The 19,694-nt window shown below is 40.4% G+C and overlaps 2 protein-coding genes across 2 annotated transcripts in view; both read left to right on the top strand.

Annotated features, from left to right (window-relative positions):
* The window catches only part of mtmr14 (myotubularin related protein 14), a 31,437-nt gene extending 18,827 nt beyond the window's left edge, over positions 1–12,610 (top strand). The window contains exons 16-19 of the mRNA XM_020086479.2: positions 5,588–5,714; positions 6,476–6,652; positions 7,202–7,408; positions 8,714–12,610. Coding sequence (XP_019942038.2) covers positions 5,588–5,714; positions 6,476–6,652; positions 7,202–7,408; positions 8,714–8,894 — 692 coding nt within the window. The 3' untranslated portion in view covers positions 8,895–12,610. The remainder of the gene's footprint in view (positions 1–5,587; positions 5,715–6,475; positions 6,653–7,201; positions 7,409–8,713) is intronic.
* A 4,209-nt stretch (positions 12,611–16,819) lies between these two features.
* Positions 16,820–19,694, top strand: part of LOC109629003 (copine-9-like) — a 142,102-nt gene continuing 139,227 nt past the window's right edge. Inside the window, exons 1-2 of the mRNA XM_069513655.1 lie at positions 16,820–17,237; positions 18,453–18,743. Of these exons, the coding sequence (XP_069369756.1) occupies positions 18,667–18,743 (77 nt within the window). The 5' untranslated portion in view covers positions 16,820–17,237; positions 18,453–18,666. The remainder of the gene's footprint in view (positions 17,238–18,452; positions 18,744–19,694) is intronic.

Genomic DNA, 19,694 nt, shown 5'->3' with positions numbered 1-19,694 from the left:
CTCAAATGCCAAAAGGCCTTCCTGTGTCCAGGAAAGATTACCATGAAGTTGATTATTGCCAGTATCTTTAATCATAGCTCTCAACGGCCCCGTTAAACTAGCATAATCCTCTATCCATGCTGAGGAATAGCCAGCAATACCAAGAAATGTCATCATTTCTCTAACTGTTCTAGGCTTTGGAGCCTTTCGAATAGCTTCTAACTGACTATCAGAAATGCTTCTATGTCCCTTTGTTATCGTCTGACCCAAATAAACCACTTTCTCCTGACAGTACTGCAGCTTCTTCTGAGAGGCCTTGTGCCCCTTCTCTGCCAGTATCTGTAGTAGTTTAATCGAATCCTTATGACATGTCTCTTTATCTGGTGAACAGATGATAATATCATCCACATATTGAACAACAGTGCTTTTTAGTTCCTGATTTATCCCTGCCAAATCATCTTTCAATACTTTATTGAAAATATGTGGACTATGTTTGAACCCTTGTGGCAATCTCTTATACTCATAAAATTGTCCTTTGTATGTGAACCCAAATAGACCCTGACTTTCTAAACTAAGTGGAACACTGAAAAAGGCACCACATAGATCTAATACTGTGAAATGTGTTGAATCCGGAGGAATTTGAGTTAGCAAAGTATGCGGATCCGGCACTTCTGCTGGAGAATCAGCTACTACTTCATTTACTGCTCTCAAATCATGTACCAGGCGATAAGAATCATCTGGCTTCTTCACAGGTAACAAAGGCGTGTTACTTTGAGGATTCTGTGTTATCTTAAGAACATCTGCTTTCAGAAGTCCTTCAATTTGTGGTTCAATCCCTTGGATTGCCTCTTCTTTTAGTGGATACTGGTTCTTCCAAGGAGGTCTGACTCCTGGTCGGAGTTCAACTTTCGTCGGTTGGGCTGACTTCACAAGTCCAATATCAGTACTATGTCGTGACCATAAGCATTCTGGAACTTGTTGCAGCATTTCCTCTCTCATAGTGTCTAAGCTCTCCTTAACACTGTAGATTGACTCATGTGTCATCCGCACTATTTGTGGCTGTCCCTGTCCTTGAACAGAGATCATAATCTTAATGAATCGTTGATCTTCACTTTTCCAGTCTCATTGGAGCTAGCATCTCCCAAGTCCTTTGTCCTCCAAGTTATATCACCTCTCTTTTCCACTCTAGCCAGCATCCGTCTGACTTCAGAGTCATATCCACCTATCATATGCTCCGAGTCACTCTGATCATCATCACTTTCAGTTTCCATCTTTCTCATCCTCAAACCACCTTTAGCTTCCATACTTGTTGTTTTCCTCTTACTTTTTTGAACTTTTGGATACATTCTTATGTTTATTTCCGCTTTTCCCATCTCTATCGTTCGGTCATCATCATCTCTGACACGATAGTTTCCTTCCTGACTGATCACTGGGAGCTGAGGATAGACATCCTTGTACTTCACCTCCTTCTCATAAGGTGGGGGTCTCTTCACTGGATCCGTATGTGAGAACGGTGCACTGATTTCTATCATCAGTTTTTCTGTTTCTTTAGCATTTTGTCCTATTTCTTCTGCTCCTCTGTCTCTGCTATCCTTTGCGACTTTTATCAGTTTCTGTCCCTCATTTTCAAACAACTGGAGAATGCCGAGCTCCACTTGTCTCTTTTCTTTACGTTTTGCCCCTTTTTTTCCTTTCTTTTGGTTTGCCTTATATGTAGACACAAGAACCTGCATTATTTTAATTACATCAGGGTTAAGAGTCCCCTGAACTGGCCATGGTTGGTCAATATCAGGCCAACGCTTATGCCATTTCTCTGATAACTTTACGATGCCTATGCCTTTAATTAAAGGGTTATTTTTCTGTACTATATCAACCGGAGTGAGTGCTTTTGAAGTTTTATTGTCCTTTTTAAACATTTTAATGGTGCCTTTATATCCCCTTATTGTATTTTAAACTAATTATTTAGACTTAAGACAATTTAAAGCTAATTGAATCACTTTTTTATTTTATTTGTTTCTTTTAATTTAATTTAATTCATTAATTAATTGATTTTTAATAAGCCATTATGTTATAACAATCAATGAGAGAAAATGAAATTAATTTGCCAACTCTAAAGAAATCAAGCACTTATTGATATAATAGCAAGATCACCACAATAAGTCCACATAAAATGTCGACTCAGCACACAAACAATCTATCAAATTATAAACACACTTTTCTCAATGTCTTGCAAACAAAGAAAAGCCAATCAGAATTAAAGCTCAAAAAATCTAGCGTTCCAACAAGGGACAAACTATCACAGAATGTGCTCCCACTCACAGCCAGACAACCACCTAATTGTCATCAAACTCACACACATTCACCTCAAATCATCAAACACTCACAAAATTGAATTATCAATGAAGCTCAAATCAGAATGAACCATACACAGACAACAAATTCACTTTTGCAACTTTCAGCATTGAGTTTAAATCAAATCATCATACTCCATGAATTAATTAAATTCATCAACTGGTCAGAGTTTTGCCAAGCGTCTCTGTTAAAAAACTACAGCATGTGAGATGTCATATATAAGCAGACAGATGGATGTACTTATGCACTAAAAATAGAAATGTACAAGTACAAAAACTGATAGCTCAGGTTAGTCCAAGTATAGACAATGGTAGTTTTCTGCTAAAAAGGAAACAACTCAGAGTCTCAAGTTGCTTAATGGATACCAGGCAATACTGAAATGTTTATCTAAGTCAATTTAGTGTAAGAGAAACACATGATGTAGGAGAAGTGGCAGGAGTTCATAAACAAACCATACAAAACCAGATGTTCTACCACTAAGTGTTTTAAAAGGTCAAGCAAACACCAGAAGTGTCACACAAACATCAATCACAACCAACTCAGAGCTATAAAAGTAACACTTTAACGATCTCCCAACTCGCTCAATTTATCTTCTCACTTTACTGAGGTATTTCTCCAACACCCCCCAAATTGAGAAATATCTTTATAAAAGCCTTTAAGTCAAAGAAAACTAATATCTATCAATAATAATGACTATAAATGAGTGGACATACATATGTTTAAATGCAGATATAGGTTAAAGAGTTTGTGGATAAAACTGCACTGGCCTTAATCAGATTGGAATCAGGAGGCGCACACAGCAAGTATCGCTCCGTGGGACACACTGGTCAGCGTCTCTGCTTATTGTCTGTGTCTCTCTTCTCTCCTCTCCCTTACACACCATAGGTGGATAAGGGAAAAAACAGACAGGAACTTAATATCCCACTAAGTCCTTATAACAGCAAAATAACAATTCAATACAATTTACGCACATCTGCCAACACATTAGATCTGTTTTATCTATGACAGAAGTCATCCACTTTTCAAACATCAGCGCACAGTCACATACCAGACATCATCAATACAAAATTTTATTCACCCTAATAGCATTTCAAATTTTAATAGTATTTTATTATCCCCAAGCAGTGTTTCCCAATACTCTCTTGTTTTATCCATGCTTATGCACACAAAACATCCTCACTGATTTCTTTATTTCTCTTAATAGTTATAAACGTCCTTTTTGGGGCTCATGTTTAACCAATCATTATGTCCTCCTTTCAGAGGCTCATTAGGTTTATTAAAATATTTGAAGCGTCCCCAAAGAAGGCTCATATAATTAATCAAATCATAAAGTCCCTTTATCATCAATAGGGCTCATACATGTTCTTTAACAGATTAAAAACAAAATATCTTATATTATAAAATAGTAAGTCTCTTTATTACTCAACCACATGTATTTATTCAATTTAAACCAACACAGCAACACAAACCACTCAGATCAAGCGCTCTCAACTGATCTCACACACATACACACACAGAGCTCCAACAGCTGATCTTACACACACACACAGAGAACTTTGGCAGCTGATTTTACACACACACACAGAGAACTTTGGCATCACTCCAAAGACACAGACAGCATCCAATCCTAAAGTTTCAAGTCGACTCATTCATACTTTTCCTATAGCATGCTTTTAGCCGCTCCTTCCTTATCCTTTTAAATCTAAATTTATGCTACCTTTTGAGGTGTAGTTATTCAATGAGAGGTTAATTCGAGCATCTGTTCGTCAACTATTGCTGAAAACTTACAATTGAATTTTATTTCTACATCTCCAGTTCCTTGAACTGACCTGAAATTCACTTAGTGACTTTCTAGGATTTAGGCCGATTTAGAATCGCCTCCCTGAGGGCTTGGTCAAATCCGCGGCTTTTTCTTTTAATTCTTACCTTTATTCCTATTTGCTTTACAAGCATTTACTCTTATTTCATCCTTTTACTTTATTCCTTTATCTTTATCCTTTTACCTTATTCCTTTATCTTTTATCCTTTTACCTTATTCCTTTATCTTTTATCCTTTTACCTTATTCCTTTATCTTTTATCCTTTTACCTTATCCGTTTTTACATCTTTTTACACATTACCAATTACTCCTGGGCCCAGGATTGTTACTTACTTTTTTTAAACCAAATCTGACTATTCCTTAAAGTCTATTTTCACGCAGCGTCTAATCTACACATGTCTTACCGTTAAGAAGATGAGGGCCCTTTCTTCATTAATCTCGCATGGTGTTATTTAGCTCACCTTATCGTTACTAATCAGACTATTCTACACCTTTACTTTAACTCTGTACTATCTTCAGTACTTTCCATTTTCTTTTACTCATATTCCTTATATTCCTTATATTCCTTATATTCTCTATTGTACTCCCCCCTGTTGCGTTGTGCACTACGCAACAAAGTCAAATTTAGAACGGAGCTCCACTCAACAGCAACACATCATGACATGCCCACACAGATGAATCATTTACGGTGTGACCAAACAGCAGCACACAACAGCAGCAACGAACGTACCAGCGCCCAATAATGTGAGAAATGCTCACCCTTTTCTTTTGTCGACGTGGTGCGGGAGTAGGTGCGCTGAAGTTGTCGGCGACGCTGCAGGACACAGCACGTCCGAAGTTCGTGACGCCAAGTCTTGTCGTATATTGGGGTTGCGATGATGTGAAGATGATGAAGGAATCTCCGATGACACCGTCTTGATTGTATATAAAAGTTTAATACAAAAAGTTCAGCATCAATACAAGCAAAGCAATCTGCCTGGAGAGGGATTCGGGGCCAATGTGAATCTTCTCTGCTGCCTGGAGAGAGATTCGGAGCCAATATGAATCTCTTCTGCTGAGGCAACTTCATCTCCTCGTTTATATAGGAGGGTTGTTTGCGTAAACCTAAAGAAAATGCATCTGGCTTTCCTCCAGATTGTCCGGTGCCAGGAAGGGAATAGCACCAGCTCTTCACGTTTATACCGTCACAGGAAGGGAGACGACACTAGCCCAAATTTAATGTTGCACTTAGAGCTGTGACCTATCACCCTACCATTTGTTCAGGCTTTCTCCACATTCCTCAAGACCTGTGGACCTCAAACCTAAAGATAAATTTCTTTTATGGGGAAGACTACACATAGCATTTCAGACACCACACTATGAAGCAGATCAAAAACATTTCTGAACTCAATATATAAAGGTGGAAGCAGAACTAACAGAGCTTTGTGGTTTGCTACAGAGTCGAGGGATCGTGGCAGTGTGACCAGTCTCAGCAGTGAGTTCTCCCTCATTACTGAGGAAGTGGGTGGCAGCCTCAACAACGACACTGTGGACCTGTTCTCCAGCCAGCCCCAGGCCTCCAGCTGGTCAGTATCATACAAACGCACATGCATACACACGCACTCACTCTGAGGAAATTTGATTGTGAATATTTTATCATTAGTACTTTGTCAGTATCTTTATATTCCCTTATATGCCCTCTATTTTTCAGCTCACACCTGGAATAGAATGTGTCTAATGTGAATTAGATCTCACTCACGTCCCTGCTCTATTTTCAAATAAACATGTACATCATTTCTGCTCATGAAGACCAATTTATGTTTTAGCCAGTCTGTCTGTAGAGATGTGTCTATTGAGATTTTAATTTTATTAATATAAAAATCAAATGATTTTTCATGTAATGTTTCACATTATCAGCAAAAGAAATGGTGACTCTGTAAAGACGTTTGCATCAGGTCAATCTTGCCTCTAGTTTGCGATAATACTTATTCGCCAAAATAAACAATAATTAATGCCAACTTCAACTTTATTCATAACTTTATTGAGCTAACAGTTAAAGTTGGACAAACTTGCAGGACAGTGAGGACTGCTCCTGGTGGTCACTGAATCAACATCACAACAATGTACAACAGGATGACAGGCCATAGAAATTGAGTCAGGTTCAACTAAACTTTATTGCTGCTTCATGTTAGTCAAAATATACTTCAGTCTTTATAGACTATTTCTCTTTCCTTCATTTCATCACCACTGGATCAATCATTTACATCATAAACTGTTGGTGCTGCACATGCTCCCCCTCTTCCTCCCATTCCTCCTCTGTTGATGATGCATTCTTCTCTCTCTTCAGGAGAAAAGGTCCTACCTCCTCTCCTCAGATGGTTGTTTGGAATAAGCAGCACCCTCTGGAAGAGCACCTCTCTCATCCACTTAATGAGGCCAGGTCTTCCAGCTCCTCCTCTTCCAACCAATCCGATCATGCTGTCACGCGCACTGGCAGCAGCCCATTGGCTGTCCCCGGGAGAAGGTGAGGGAGGCGGAGCCGATGCAACTTAGTCAAGCGTTGAAGTTTGCGTGACATCTTCACTTATACAAACACTTGAGCAGGGTAAATTTTGGATGATCACCGGAGGCACAGAGCTTCAACTGTGCAGCATCTTAATTTAGACATAAGCAGGTCGACAAACCAACAGAGCAACATAGCAGAGACATAACCGCTATAATACTGTGCTGCCTCCATTTTGTGGTGTATAGAGGGTGCTCCCTTTTACTATATTATTGACGTTTTATTGTGATTGTTAAGGCGATGAAACCTGAATCTGTCCCCTATGATGGAGGCTGCAAGCTACATATTGGCAAGATAATGATTATGTCTGAAACCAGCTAATTATCCTCATGCACAGTGCACCAGAGATGGATATAAACATGATTGTGCCCAACATGCTGAATTCTTTCTTTCCATCTTTCTTACTTTCTTTCTTTCTGTCTTTCTGTCCTGCTTTTTTCTCTCTCTGCTTCCTAGCACACTAGCATCAACCATTGAAAATATTTTTTTGTTGTGTTTTTTGTTTCTCAGGTTAGCGGCAGAGTACACTCGGTCAGGTTCGTCGCTCTCTACAGAGTATGGCAGTTGGCAGATAGTTTCTGGTTGTGGAAGCATCCATGACCACGCTCCCTTCCCTCCGCAACTGGCCTCCACCTCCTCCACCTCGTCAGCTGTGGCTGCTGCCTATGACTCCCCTCTGCCCTTCAGTTTTAGAGAGGACGGAGCCAGTGGGCGACTGTAAGTAACGCTGCTTTGTCATTGAATTTATTATGAATATTTGTTGTTGAATTCATCTTGAAGTCGTCGATCGGATCCATAGTGACCAGCAGTTTTAATGGCAGCTGCATGTGTGCAGCATTGTATTCCCTGGGATTTTGAGGTGCATATGTGCTGTGACATTATTACAATTTCTATTAAAGCACAACACAGCACACTCAGACATTAGCTAGAAGAAGAAAGGTTAAACCGTGTCCCGTAGAAGAAGTAGTCCTTCATGTGTTTGTGAATCAGCACACCGATCATAGAAAGTGTGAATTTCTTCTCATCCTCCCAGAAACCATCTGACAGTGTGTCAGCATTTGTCTGTTTATCAGAATATTTGTTGAGCTGGACGTCTCTATTCACTGTCAGCTGACTGACTTACTGCAGTGAGTCCATTCCTCTGAATCATTTTTCACGCATTAGTCTCAGCTCTTCATTTCTAGTTATCTATAGTTTTTTCCGTTTAACAGATTTTCTCCCTGGTTCATTCTACAGTAAAGACATCTGGAGAACTGAGTTTCTTCCATTGTGGCAGGAGAACATGTTAAAATAGCTTTCAGAGAACTGCAGGTTCATCTGAACTACCCAAACACATGTAGGGCTGATTGACTCTGAAAGACTCACTGTAGACAGACTTAAAAACAATTGAGTGTTGCAATAAATGATCACATGATTGTTTAGTGCGGAAATATAAGACAAAATATTGTCGCATATTAGATTGAATACAGTTTCCTTTCTCTCCAGAGTGATGGAACTCTTTACATAGGTTAAAGTTACATTCTCTCTATACGTATGTTGGCCAATAGATCACAAAATGTATTTTCTGTGTTCATGTAAAAAATAAATATAGCTCAGCAGCGATGGTTTCCAGTCGGAAAAGTTTTTGTCACTGATCTAGTTTCCTCTGCGGAACCGAGCAGAAGATGGAGGAGAATCATGAGCTGAATTTCTCCACTGGGTTCTCCCTTTGAGTCGTCCTCCTCCTATCTGCTCCCATCAGGGGACCCATTTTAATTTCTGCTTGATCTGACTGCCAAACTGAGAGTGTCCCGTCTGTATCACTTCAGAGTCAGAGAAGGCAAATAACATCTATTCATCTCTCAAAGGGAGAGAACGCGACAGTTGATGAGGAAATTGATGATGATGATTGTATGTGAGCACTGATCTAAAATTCTTGTGTCTAATTGTTATTATAATTTAAAACCCTTTTCTGTAAGCTTTTCCTTTCTGTCTTCTGATCCTGCACCCTCTTGTTTCCTCCCCCTCCTCTTTCCTCTCTAGGTTTCCCTTCCCCTCGGAGCGCCAGGCCCGTCTGGAGGCAGTGCGGGAAGTCTTCCTGGCAGCCTACAGCTCCACCGTGGGCCTCAAATCTTCGGCACCGAGCCCCTCTGGCGCCATCTCCGGCCTGCTGGAGCAGTTCGCCCGTGGGGTCGGTCTCAGAGGCACCAACGCCATCGTCTGAACCCTCTCAATGTGACTTCAGACCCTCCTTCTGCTTCCATCCATCCACATGTCTGGACTCAGTACAATAAAGTGCCAAATATCTCTGTTCAATTCAGGGGTGACGCATTAATTTTTTTTTGTTGAATCTTCTTTGCTTGTCCATGGCCTGGATTTAATTGTTTTCTGTGCTGCTCCAGCTTTTCTCTGGATTTTTTATCTTCCATTTTGAGTTACTCTGTCACGTTCAGGGAGGGACATGTTTTCAGCCATTGTATCAAAAAGGGATAGTTGGAGAGCTTTGTAGCTGCTGAAATGTAACTGGCTGAAAACATGGGGTTGGTAACGGATTCTTCCTTCCTCTGTTTTTCCTTTATCTCTTCATACATTTTGAATCCCTGAGGAGTCCTTGCAGTGACAGTGCAGCTGTCCCATGTATAGGAAGCAATATGTTTGTTTTTTTGTGCTGCTATTCTTTACTGATCCGAGCACAGGGAGGTTCTTTAGGTCAGGTGGATGTGCAAAGTGAGACAAACACAGCACTTGATTTGTTCTGACAGAAATGGCCCCGAGCTGCTTTTTGTCTGATAATTTGACACGGAATCAGTTTTAGATTTTACAGCTTTGGGTCAAGAGGATGGATCAGAGTTTTTTTAAGTCAGTGTTAGTCAATAATGCAATATTTATATACTATATGTACACTAAGAGTTGTTGGTCACTGTAACTATTACTCCCAGTCCACGAAGAGATCTTTTTCCAGCGCGACTAAACTGTAGGAAATGGAGGCTGAATTCCCCGGTTCTTGTTCTTTGCAAAAATTCATTCAAAAGTTCAGCTCAAGTGGATTCACTGCTCGGGTGTTGCCCTTATCTTACATCATATTGTGTGACCTGGTTAGCAATTACGGTCTATGTAAAATCCCACATGGTTTAAAGGGCTCACTATGTAGGTCATTTATGAATGCTGTCTTCTGATTACATCTAAAGACAAACATTTATATGGACGTTTAGAGTCGTTCCAAATAGCTTCACTTTGAGGGCTGGATGAACAGCCTGCTGTTGCAGCGTTGCAAGGAAAGATGAACTGTAACAACGGGGATGTTGCACTATGTCATGTCAAGTAGTAAAGAATGGAAAAGGAAAGCTTGAGGGAAAAGCTCGCACACAGCCCATGTTCTCGTCTCTGGACACCTGTCCACAGCGTGAAGTGGGCTTGCATTTTGGACGGTCGGTTTTGGAAAGTTATAAAATTGTCTGACAATTTAGTTGCGCTACAGAATGATCTCTTCGTAGCCAGGATCGACAGGAAGAATGATTGTGACCAAGAACTTTTGAGATGTACATGAATTTAAAAAAAAATAAATCTGATCCTCTCCTTTAACTTTTAAGTTTTATGTGTATTTATAAATTTAGATTTGATCATTAAACATGTTCAGGGAAAATGTGTTCGCATTGCACAAATTAAAAAAATTCATAAACAAGGAGATGAAATGCTGAACGTATCCGAGCTTTTCATCTCACCAGATCATCTCCATGTCCACTTACTGTTTTGTGTTTCAGTAGCACTGACAGGGTAGCATGACATGTGCGGAGCATTGTGCTAGTAAATCTCTTTTTGTTCTCTCTCTTGTTGGACTCGGGTGAAGCGAGGTTCACTTCAGATTTCTGCCCAGCCATTTTCACAATCGCATGTTGTCAGAAACATGTGCGCCTTCTTCCAGGTTACACTCGGACACCCATTTCTGACCGCACTACTCTTCGGTATGTCCACACTTTTAGGTGATTTTCTTGGCAGAAATCTGTTAAGAGAGATTTTATTTGAAACTACGGTTTTGAAGGCTGCTGTACCTCAGGACTGTTGTGCCTTTGTTATCTTTGTTGACAATGGATCAGACCTCTGCTTTATCTGGTCTAGTTTCAGGTGTACTTTCTGTTTCTTAAATGGTTTCACGAACTATAGGGGCTCGCTGCTGATCGTTGACTGTTTTGACTGTAAAGCATCGCAGCGTTAGCTTCGTGTTGCTCATTCTCTCTGTAGCAAGATAAGTCTTTGTTGTTGTACATTAACACAAAGCTGTTGAGTCTTATAAACTTGCTGAAGTTGATAAGGGGCGATTTCAATCAAGGGAGGGATCCGTCATTCGCCCCCAGAAGCGTGAGACACAAATACGTTTTCATTATCTGCCTTTGAAAATGACTGTAGCCAGAGAAGATTTTATTGATTTACAGTTTAATTATAGCAGGAATTTTGGGAAATATATATTTTTTCTGACACAGATAAAAAGATTGGCTCTATTGTCGTGTGTTTGGGACGGAGTGAGAGCAGCATGTGTTTAGCTTACAATGGTATAATGATGAAATCTACAAGTGTAGCTCATTTTACAACTCTAATATACAGACAGCAACAACTTGGATGTATCTAGTTTGTTGACGCGTACAATAACAGAACTATAGACAGAGCCTTTTAAACCCGTCAGGGAAGTAAAGTGGGGTCACTACTCAACACTGGACAAACTCAAGCTTGTCTGTTGGAAGTTTGTCTGACAGCGTCTCTGGCACTTTAACTTTGAGTTTAACAAACAAGATACATGTTGATCACTTGAGTCCGTTTCAGATGTGATGAGATGTTGGTTGTTGGTAGTCTGGTCTGTAACAGCGGAGTCAGCTTGAGTGAGAGAGTTAGTTTCACCATTGAACAAGCTTGAGACAACCTATTGGTAACAGTCACTATTACATCATGAAGTGTGAATTATTTTTTTGACAGCTCCAATACTTTCACCTTTGGCGTCAGTTCCTCCAAGAACTACATGCCTGTCGTAGGAACGTGCACAGCGAAAACAGAAACTCCCTTTGTTTTTTCATGCGGCCCGGCAGGAGAGAAACTCAACACTGCAGTACGAGTCAGTTACTGAGCTATGACCATTTATCTTAAAAAAGGAATAGACTGTCGAATAATCGATTTTACATCCAAATACAGTTAAGCCATATAGTAGTTAGTCAGATTGTACTTAACGCACAGACATGAGAGTTGATCTTTGCATCTCGCGTTCAGAAAGATAACATATTTCCCAAAATGTACTTCCTGTGGTAGAATTCAGTGTTCTGCTAGACTAGGCCAAAGTCTGCTTTCTTAATACCACGTAACACATTTGTCAGGACAGTTTTTAAGCCACTATGTTCCAACATTCGTCAACATGTGTCAGTTCTAATCATGGACTTTCAAAATGGTTTCAGTTCAGATCAGTCTGTCCAGCCACGTCTCCCTGTCTGGTTTAACACTTTCTTTTTAAGACATCTTTCCTGAACACTTCAGATTCAGTCAGTATTTCATATCTTGTTTTCATTTTGTCATCATCATGTGCTCCTGTAGCTGCCAGCCACTGGACACCTTGTCATTTTCAAACTGCTGAAAATGTTACTTATCATATAATTTTCTCTCTGTTTGGACTCTTTCACTCACTGGATTTGCATGACATGCTCAAAGTATATCTCGGTTGTGAATTATAATGATTTTATTTGTTTTTCAAAGTGCTTTTTATTTCAGAAACTAATATTGAAATGCTGCATTGCACTTGTCCTGATGTTCTCAGTGTAAAGAGTTTTCTTTGTACTATTGATGCATTTTTAATCGTTTTTTTTTTTTGTCATGAATTTTGCTGAATTATTGGCGGGCAGGGCTATGATGAAAGATAAACCGAGCAGCAGGTGGCAGTTGTGAATAAAGAAAATGAAGACATTTGTGAGCTTTATTCTTTCTTCAGATGAATTGTTTTGGCAGATAATCTCTGAAATGTGCTTCTGATTTATTCATTATAATCCACTGTGAGATGCATTAACTATTTACACATAATCTACCTCCCTCAGCAACAGAGCTGATGTTAAGTGTTTACACATGAGTAAAGTTTGGCAAATAAGATTTCAGTGTGTATATAATGTGATTGCATAAAGCAGTTATATAACTGGATGTTTCAAATTTGCACTTTGAAGCTATTTCTTAACACGTCTGGTGTGGTGTATACATTCTCTATTCACTCTTTTTAACATTAGAGGTCAAACTGCAGCAGGTCAGATGATCACTGGAACCTGAACAGTACATGTTCCTGTTGGCTCACTCTGAAATGGTTCCGGTGTTAATGAAATATCAATTCCTGAAATATTACATAGGCTTAGAAATATAGGAGGGCTGATTAATGCCAGGGGGGATTTGTGCCAGGCTTCCCACCTTCTTTACATTTAGTTTCTCCATCCAGTTGTCCTCCTGCTTTCCTGCTCTATTTCCCTTTGCTTTTGGATTTGAACTCTCCACATTCTCTACTTTCTCCTCCTCTTTGTGCTCCATGTTGTCCTCTTCCAGCTTCTTTTCTCTTCCATTTTGCTCATCAAACTTTCTCCGTCTGCCTTTTTTCTTGTCCCCCTTTCAGTTTCTTGCATATTGCGTCAGCCCACTCTTCTTTTTCTTACAACAATGTGTTAATGACAGAAACCTTTCATCTTGCTTTAAAGGTTCAGTGTGTAGAATTTAGTGACATCTAGAGGTGAAGTTGCATGTTGCAGCTGAATACTCCTCATCTCAACCTCCCCTTGCCAACATGGAACAGAACCTGTGGTGAACTACAGCTGTCATGAAAACTCAAAAGGTTTTAGTTTTTCCAGGTTGGACGACAATAAAAAACATGGCGGCCTCCACAGAGAGGACCCCCCTCCATGTAAATACAACGTTTTTAAATATAAATGGTCCATTCTCAGGTAAAGAAAACAACAATTCATACAATTTAGATGAAACACACCATTGAAAACATCACTAGGATTATTTTATATTCAATTTCTGCCAAAAATCCCTTTCACCTAAATCTTATACACTGAGCCTTTAATAATTTACAATCATTTGAGACATTGCAATGCTGGCACGTGCACACGTAGACATCAGAGGGGGCTTAAACCCCTGCCCTTTTTCTTCCTCGAGAGACAGCACCCTTTGTCTGGGGTGCTTTCTATTTTAAATAAATTCATATTAAAGTCCTTTTTGCGCAGTTTCCCTGTCCAACCAATATATTGAAATATATAAAAAAATTGGTTGGGAGATTAGACTTAGTCTCTAACTGGTAGTGGATTTCTGCAGCACTTTTTGCTGTTGTAACATTGCAAATTTCCCCATTGCAGGATTAATAAAGGACTTCTTATTCTTACTACCCTCCCTCCCTCCACATCTCCTGCACACTGGTGAGCAACTCGATGCATCGTGACGCTGAAGTGGTCTCTTCTCAATAATTATAACCAGCGCTGCTCCTGGATCAGAACAGATGCATATGACAGGTTTGGTCCTGTTCTAGAGTCTCAGTCGGAGTCTGCTTCCCCCTAACCCTAACTCTCTGACCTGCGCTCACTTTACCCTTTACACAATAGACACCATCTCTGATCACAAGTTACTAGGACACGTACAGGACTGATGTTTACTTTCTGTTTCTTCAGCTTCCAGCTCCTGTCCCAGTTGAGCTGGTTTTTCTTCGCTTGTGTGGAGGTGAGCGGTGATGAACAAAGGACTAAGCTACCAGTCCGTTCAGTTTACATCTAATTAGCCAAAAGACAAAAACAAATATATACAACTTGTGTCTTGCTAATGTACACGCATGAGCTACTAGCTAATGTAATAAGTTAGGACATACAGGCTAATGTACTTTTAAGGGGAGACACTACAGGTAAATACAGTCAAATTTGTATCTAATGATGTCATCACAATCCCCACTGTGGTATACAAATTAGGTGTTTGTTTTCTTATGAAAATGTGCTAATTGACACAGCAGGTGAATAGGATTTGAAAAAAATAACTACAACATATCACCACAGAACTTTCCCAGTTAATGATTTACATCAAGTAATGTTATGTTTAATTAAATATGCAGATTAGAAAATAATCCATGGAAGCAAAATAGACCACAATCTCAGAATTGACCAGTACATGAAAAAACAATGTTTTTGCCTAAAACAGTAACTGGGTTAGGGTTAGGGTTATTTAGGTCATTTTGATTGTAGGCTCCTCGTCTAATAACTATTAATTCTACTAGTTTGTTGTTTGCTGATAGATCTTTATTGATACATGATACAGACAAATGTGAAAGAAGGGAATCCTAGGTAAGTCCTTGTCACTATCAGTTATTATGTGTGTGTGTGTGTGTGTGTGTGTGTTATTCAAAATATATCAAATCAAATATACTTTATTGTCCCGCGGGTAAATTTGTCTTAGGCCGAAGTGCTACAGCAGCTGCAGATCAATTATACTAGAATCTACAGTAGAATGAAAAACATGCACATTGTGGCATAGTTTCCTTTATTGTTGCTGCTCCTGCGATAAACCTAGTGAATACTAAACAAGAGCATTGTCTTTGGTTGAACTGTTGAGTGTATTAAAATAAATTGGTGAGTAAGTCAGAGATGTACTTCTTTATTAAACTTTTTGTTTTAAATTTTTTTTTTATAAATAATTATGAGAAGTACCTCTCTTGTTCTCACTTGAGCCCCTGCCCCCCAAAATGTCCTTGCACGTCCCTGCTGCATGCGTCTACATGTTGCCATGTTGGGGAGGTCAAAGGCAGAGCCTAAAGCAGGTAGTGCCCTCAAAGCCCTCCAGCTGACATGAGGCGAGAGGCAGAATACACCCTGGTCAGGTAGCCAGTCTATCACAGTGCTGACGTATAGGCTACAACCATACTAATGTTTTTGTTTTAAATGCCTCAATTTTGCTATGTTGATGTCTGGTGTCCTATATACTCTGGAGTTTTTGAGTCCCTAAAACTGAGACTTTTGAAAATGAAATAAAATCCATGAACCATATTCTCCTCATGATTTCTCTCTCTCGCTCTTACATTTCACAATTGCTGTTCCTCATTTGTAGAATTTTTTGCAACTATGCAAACAACTGCAGGGTAGAAAGTCTGTTTCCTGTTTACACTGGCATGCCCATTCCTAGTGTATGTGAATGGCCATGTGAGTTATGTCGCTATCTACCTTTCTTGCTGTGAGGTAACAGTGCTGACGATTGCACCATCATGCCACCCTTATATGGAAAAAGAAATGATCAGACTGTTGCAAAAAAATGAGAAAATTAGTAAGTTGACCTACAAAGTTATTTCCAGGCCAACTTACTTAAAGGAGGCAGTAATGAGGCATTAAGGACGCCAGCTGCTGTAAAACCTCAAAGAAGAAGGAAAGAAGTAATAACTGCTTGTCGAGTGAAAGGTTTTAGGTTAAAAGAAAGATTAACTGGGGCAAAAAGTTAGTCAAATCAATCAATCAAATTTTATTTCTATAGCCCATATATACAAAATCACAAATCACAAGGTGCAACCTCCTCTGCCCTTAACCCTAGAAAATTACAGAAAAAACCGATCCACAAGTGAGGGATCACTCTGCCAAGATGGACCGAAGTGCAATAGAAGAGAAAGGACTGATTGGTTTGTTTGGTTGGTTAATTGTTGGTTGGCGCAGGCAACATGCTGGTTAGCCTCACATGTTGCTAGCATGCCATTTAGCTGAAAATTGTTGTTGCTAAAATTGCATACTGTTTTATGACTCTGAGTCATAATGTGTGGGATTTATGGTGATGTTCTCCCTCCCTGCCTAAGGGTGGTGCTGTTCACCCTGTTCTGTGTTTTGCATGTGTCTGTGAGTTTTAGGTCCGGCTGGTGATTGGAGTGGAGGCTCTCAACAGGACCTTGCCTACTATGCCGTAACCTGTCGGATCTTTGCTGTTCTGTGATTGCTGCATTTTCTACCTGATTTATGAAATAAATCACTTTTGTCTGCTGTGGCACTGGTCATTCAGTTTACTCTCCCTCGGTTCCTTTTCCCCTCACCTCACCCAGCAGTCAGTCACACCCACCTCATCAGCCCAACTCTGTTTACATGTGCACCTGCTTCTGATCAGTAATCAAGCCAGTATTTAAACCCCGGTCACTCACACACTCGCTCACTGGCAGATTGTTCTTCACCATATCCCATGCAAGGCTTTCCAATGTTTATTGTCAGGCTGATTCCCTGTTGCCATCCCTGCATGTCCCTGATGCCTGATTCCCTGAAAAAAACTCAGCCTTATGTTCCAGACTACAAGATCTGTTTCTGTGTACCTGGTTCCTGTCTGCGCGTGGCTGTTTGGCATTTTCACATGTCGACCTGTGTTTTTTCCACCTTGGACTGCACATTTCTGTGGTGAAGATCCCTGACACGACTGTGAGAATTTCCCTGCTCTTCTGCCTGCTCGTTCAGCCTGAGCCCACGGGTCGAGTCCATATATCTGGAGACTCCTGATTTCTACCTGGAGTCTCTGATCACCTGCCTGTCTTTTCCTGTGTTCTCTGAGAGTGGCATCAAAGGTAATTTCCCACTGACTCTGAGTATTGAGTCCAACATACACTGTTACACTTACACTAAAACTCCTTTTTAAAGCAGAATCTATTATAAACAAATGGAAAGCACTCTAACAACAGTGCAACAAAAGTGTCAGGCTCAGTGACAATAGATATGTTAGATATAGATATAAACATATCTTTTGTATTTGGTTTATACTTCTTTTGGTCAGAGGTGTCGATGTGTTCTCAGGAATTTAACACTGGTGATTGACTTGATGTCCACTGTATTATCGCTACACTTGTGTAGTGCAATTTCCTTATTTATACTGTGACATTTTTCCTAATTTGAACTGAGGGTCTAACCATGGAGTCCACGTGTTTGACCAGTGACGGCACATAAACGTACACATTGCATCTCCAACTCCTCCCGCTGGGAAAAGTGACCAGAGTCCGTTCATTGATTGTGGAGTGGAGTCGCGGTGTTGAGGTCCCACTGATGCACCCACCTGACTAATCACGAGCAAATCTCAGCTGTCAATCATTGTATATCTCCATCTTTATAGTGTTAAATGACAAATTAAAACAAAAAACAAATTGTTAAGAACTATCTCTCATCATTATGAAAAATTATTTAAAGTATTAAGTGTCTAATTTGCTAACATGGCGTGTTCAAAGTTCATAACCTCTACTGCAGCCAACCACCAGGGGGCGATCAAGATGTTTTGGCTTCACTTCACTTAGCTCTGTCGTTGTCCATTCTAATATACAAAAGGGTTATTATCTAAGAAGGAGCCTCTGATCTTCTTCGAGTGTCTGTTCTCCCTTGCTCCCATTGTGATGGACACAGTGAACCAGACGTTGTCCACACTTTTTTATGGTGCCATGTTTTACACAACTACAGTGTTCTGGTTTAGTTTCTTAATTGGTGGTTTCTGAGTTGATAAAATATGCTTGCACAACTTAAATCAGCAATTAACGGGTCAGGGATACAAACAGTATAATGTTCTGTCAAAGCTGTTCCGCTCCTTCCGCCTGCTCCTCCTGTGGCACCAATCACCCGCCATACAGGGACCGCAAGTAGCGGCCAGGCTCCGCTCGAAGAAGTGGAGGAGGTCTCTGCCTCCACCTGGCGATGGATGGAGAGAAATAAGAGGCAGGGGAGTGAGAGAATCTGATCTCTCTCTCTCTCTCTCTCTCTCTCTCTCTCTCTCTCTGTCCCTCCCCCTCTCTCGTCCTCAGGTATGTCTCTTTACCCTCCGCTGCGCTCCAGCCACCGTCAGCACCAACTATTACTACAACCGGCTCCGGTTGCTTCAGTCTCTCATCCAGCGGTGGAGCCAACAGAGTGGCCAGAGGAAAATCCAGCTGTGACACAAGTGCAAACTTCGAGGGTTGAGTGATTAATTGATAGATTGAGTGCTTATAAATTAAAAAAAAAAAAAAAGCCTGAGCCATGGCGACAATAGGAGATTTCGACCCACTCAACTCCACCGTCCCTGCTACAAAGATTGAAGTCACCGTCTCCTGCAGGTGAGAAACAAACATCCTCTTATATTTATCCATGTTTTATATTAAAGTCAGTTTGTTGAGGAGGCTCTGATATCAGTGCGCGTAATTTCCTGCCGGTTTCTATTCATTACCAGACTTTTCCTCCTGCTGTCAGTCAGCATTGTGCGTCTTTACCGTGCACGGAGCAGCTCTTGTCTTCTCCTTAAAGAAGAATTAGCATGTGCTGTGGGTGTAGAAGTGCGTGGGGGGGTGCAGCAACCAGCAGCACCAGGATTTATTCTGAGTGCTTTGGAGAGCGCGACTCTCACATCACATGGATGCGCTGAGTAGACTCTGTTTGAGACTAACAGGAATCACATCCATCACTCAAAGTGGTGTTAAAAGCACCAAGCAAAAGTCAGTGCGAGAGAACATGCAAAAGATTGTAGGGAGGTTTTTTTTTTCGTTCAGTGGAGCTATAAATAAAAGTATAAGGTTTAATAAATCAATTGAGGTGGAGTTTTTTGTTTTATTATTTTTCTGTTGGTTCTGCTATTTAAGATCGTTGCAGCCTATGCCTCAGAAAAAGATGCTTCTTATTATGAAGCTGATAAACAGCTGTATTCCTGATAAAATGTGCTGCAGACACTCTGACAGGAAATGTGAGGTGAGGTGATGGCATAGTTTCTGAGCCCAGATTTATGTGTTGAATTATTTAAGTCATTGCCAGAGACGGAGATTACCACAATAAAAGGAAGAGGGGCAGTTTGGTAAAGACTGTCTGACAGCCGGTGAAACTCACCATTCTCATCTCACTACGACTTGGTGAAGTGATTCTTCTTTTGTTAAAGAGCATGAAAAGCAAAATGTCACACTGCCGTGAGGGCTTCGCTGCTGACTAGTTTGTGTTAGTGTCATGGCGATGATGGTCGGTCACAGTTACCCAGCAGGCCTCTCTCATGCAGGTGTAATTAATCCCTGTAACAGTGACTC

This window comes from Paralichthys olivaceus, chromosome 2 (assembly GCF_024713975.1).
Source record: "Paralichthys olivaceus isolate ysfri-2021 chromosome 2, ASM2471397v2, whole genome shotgun sequence".
Classification (NCBI taxonomy): domain Eukaryota; kingdom Metazoa; phylum Chordata; class Actinopteri; order Pleuronectiformes; family Paralichthyidae; genus Paralichthys; species Paralichthys olivaceus.
Note: the sequence above shows the minus strand (reverse complement) of the source record. Positions and strands in the feature narration are given on the sequence as shown.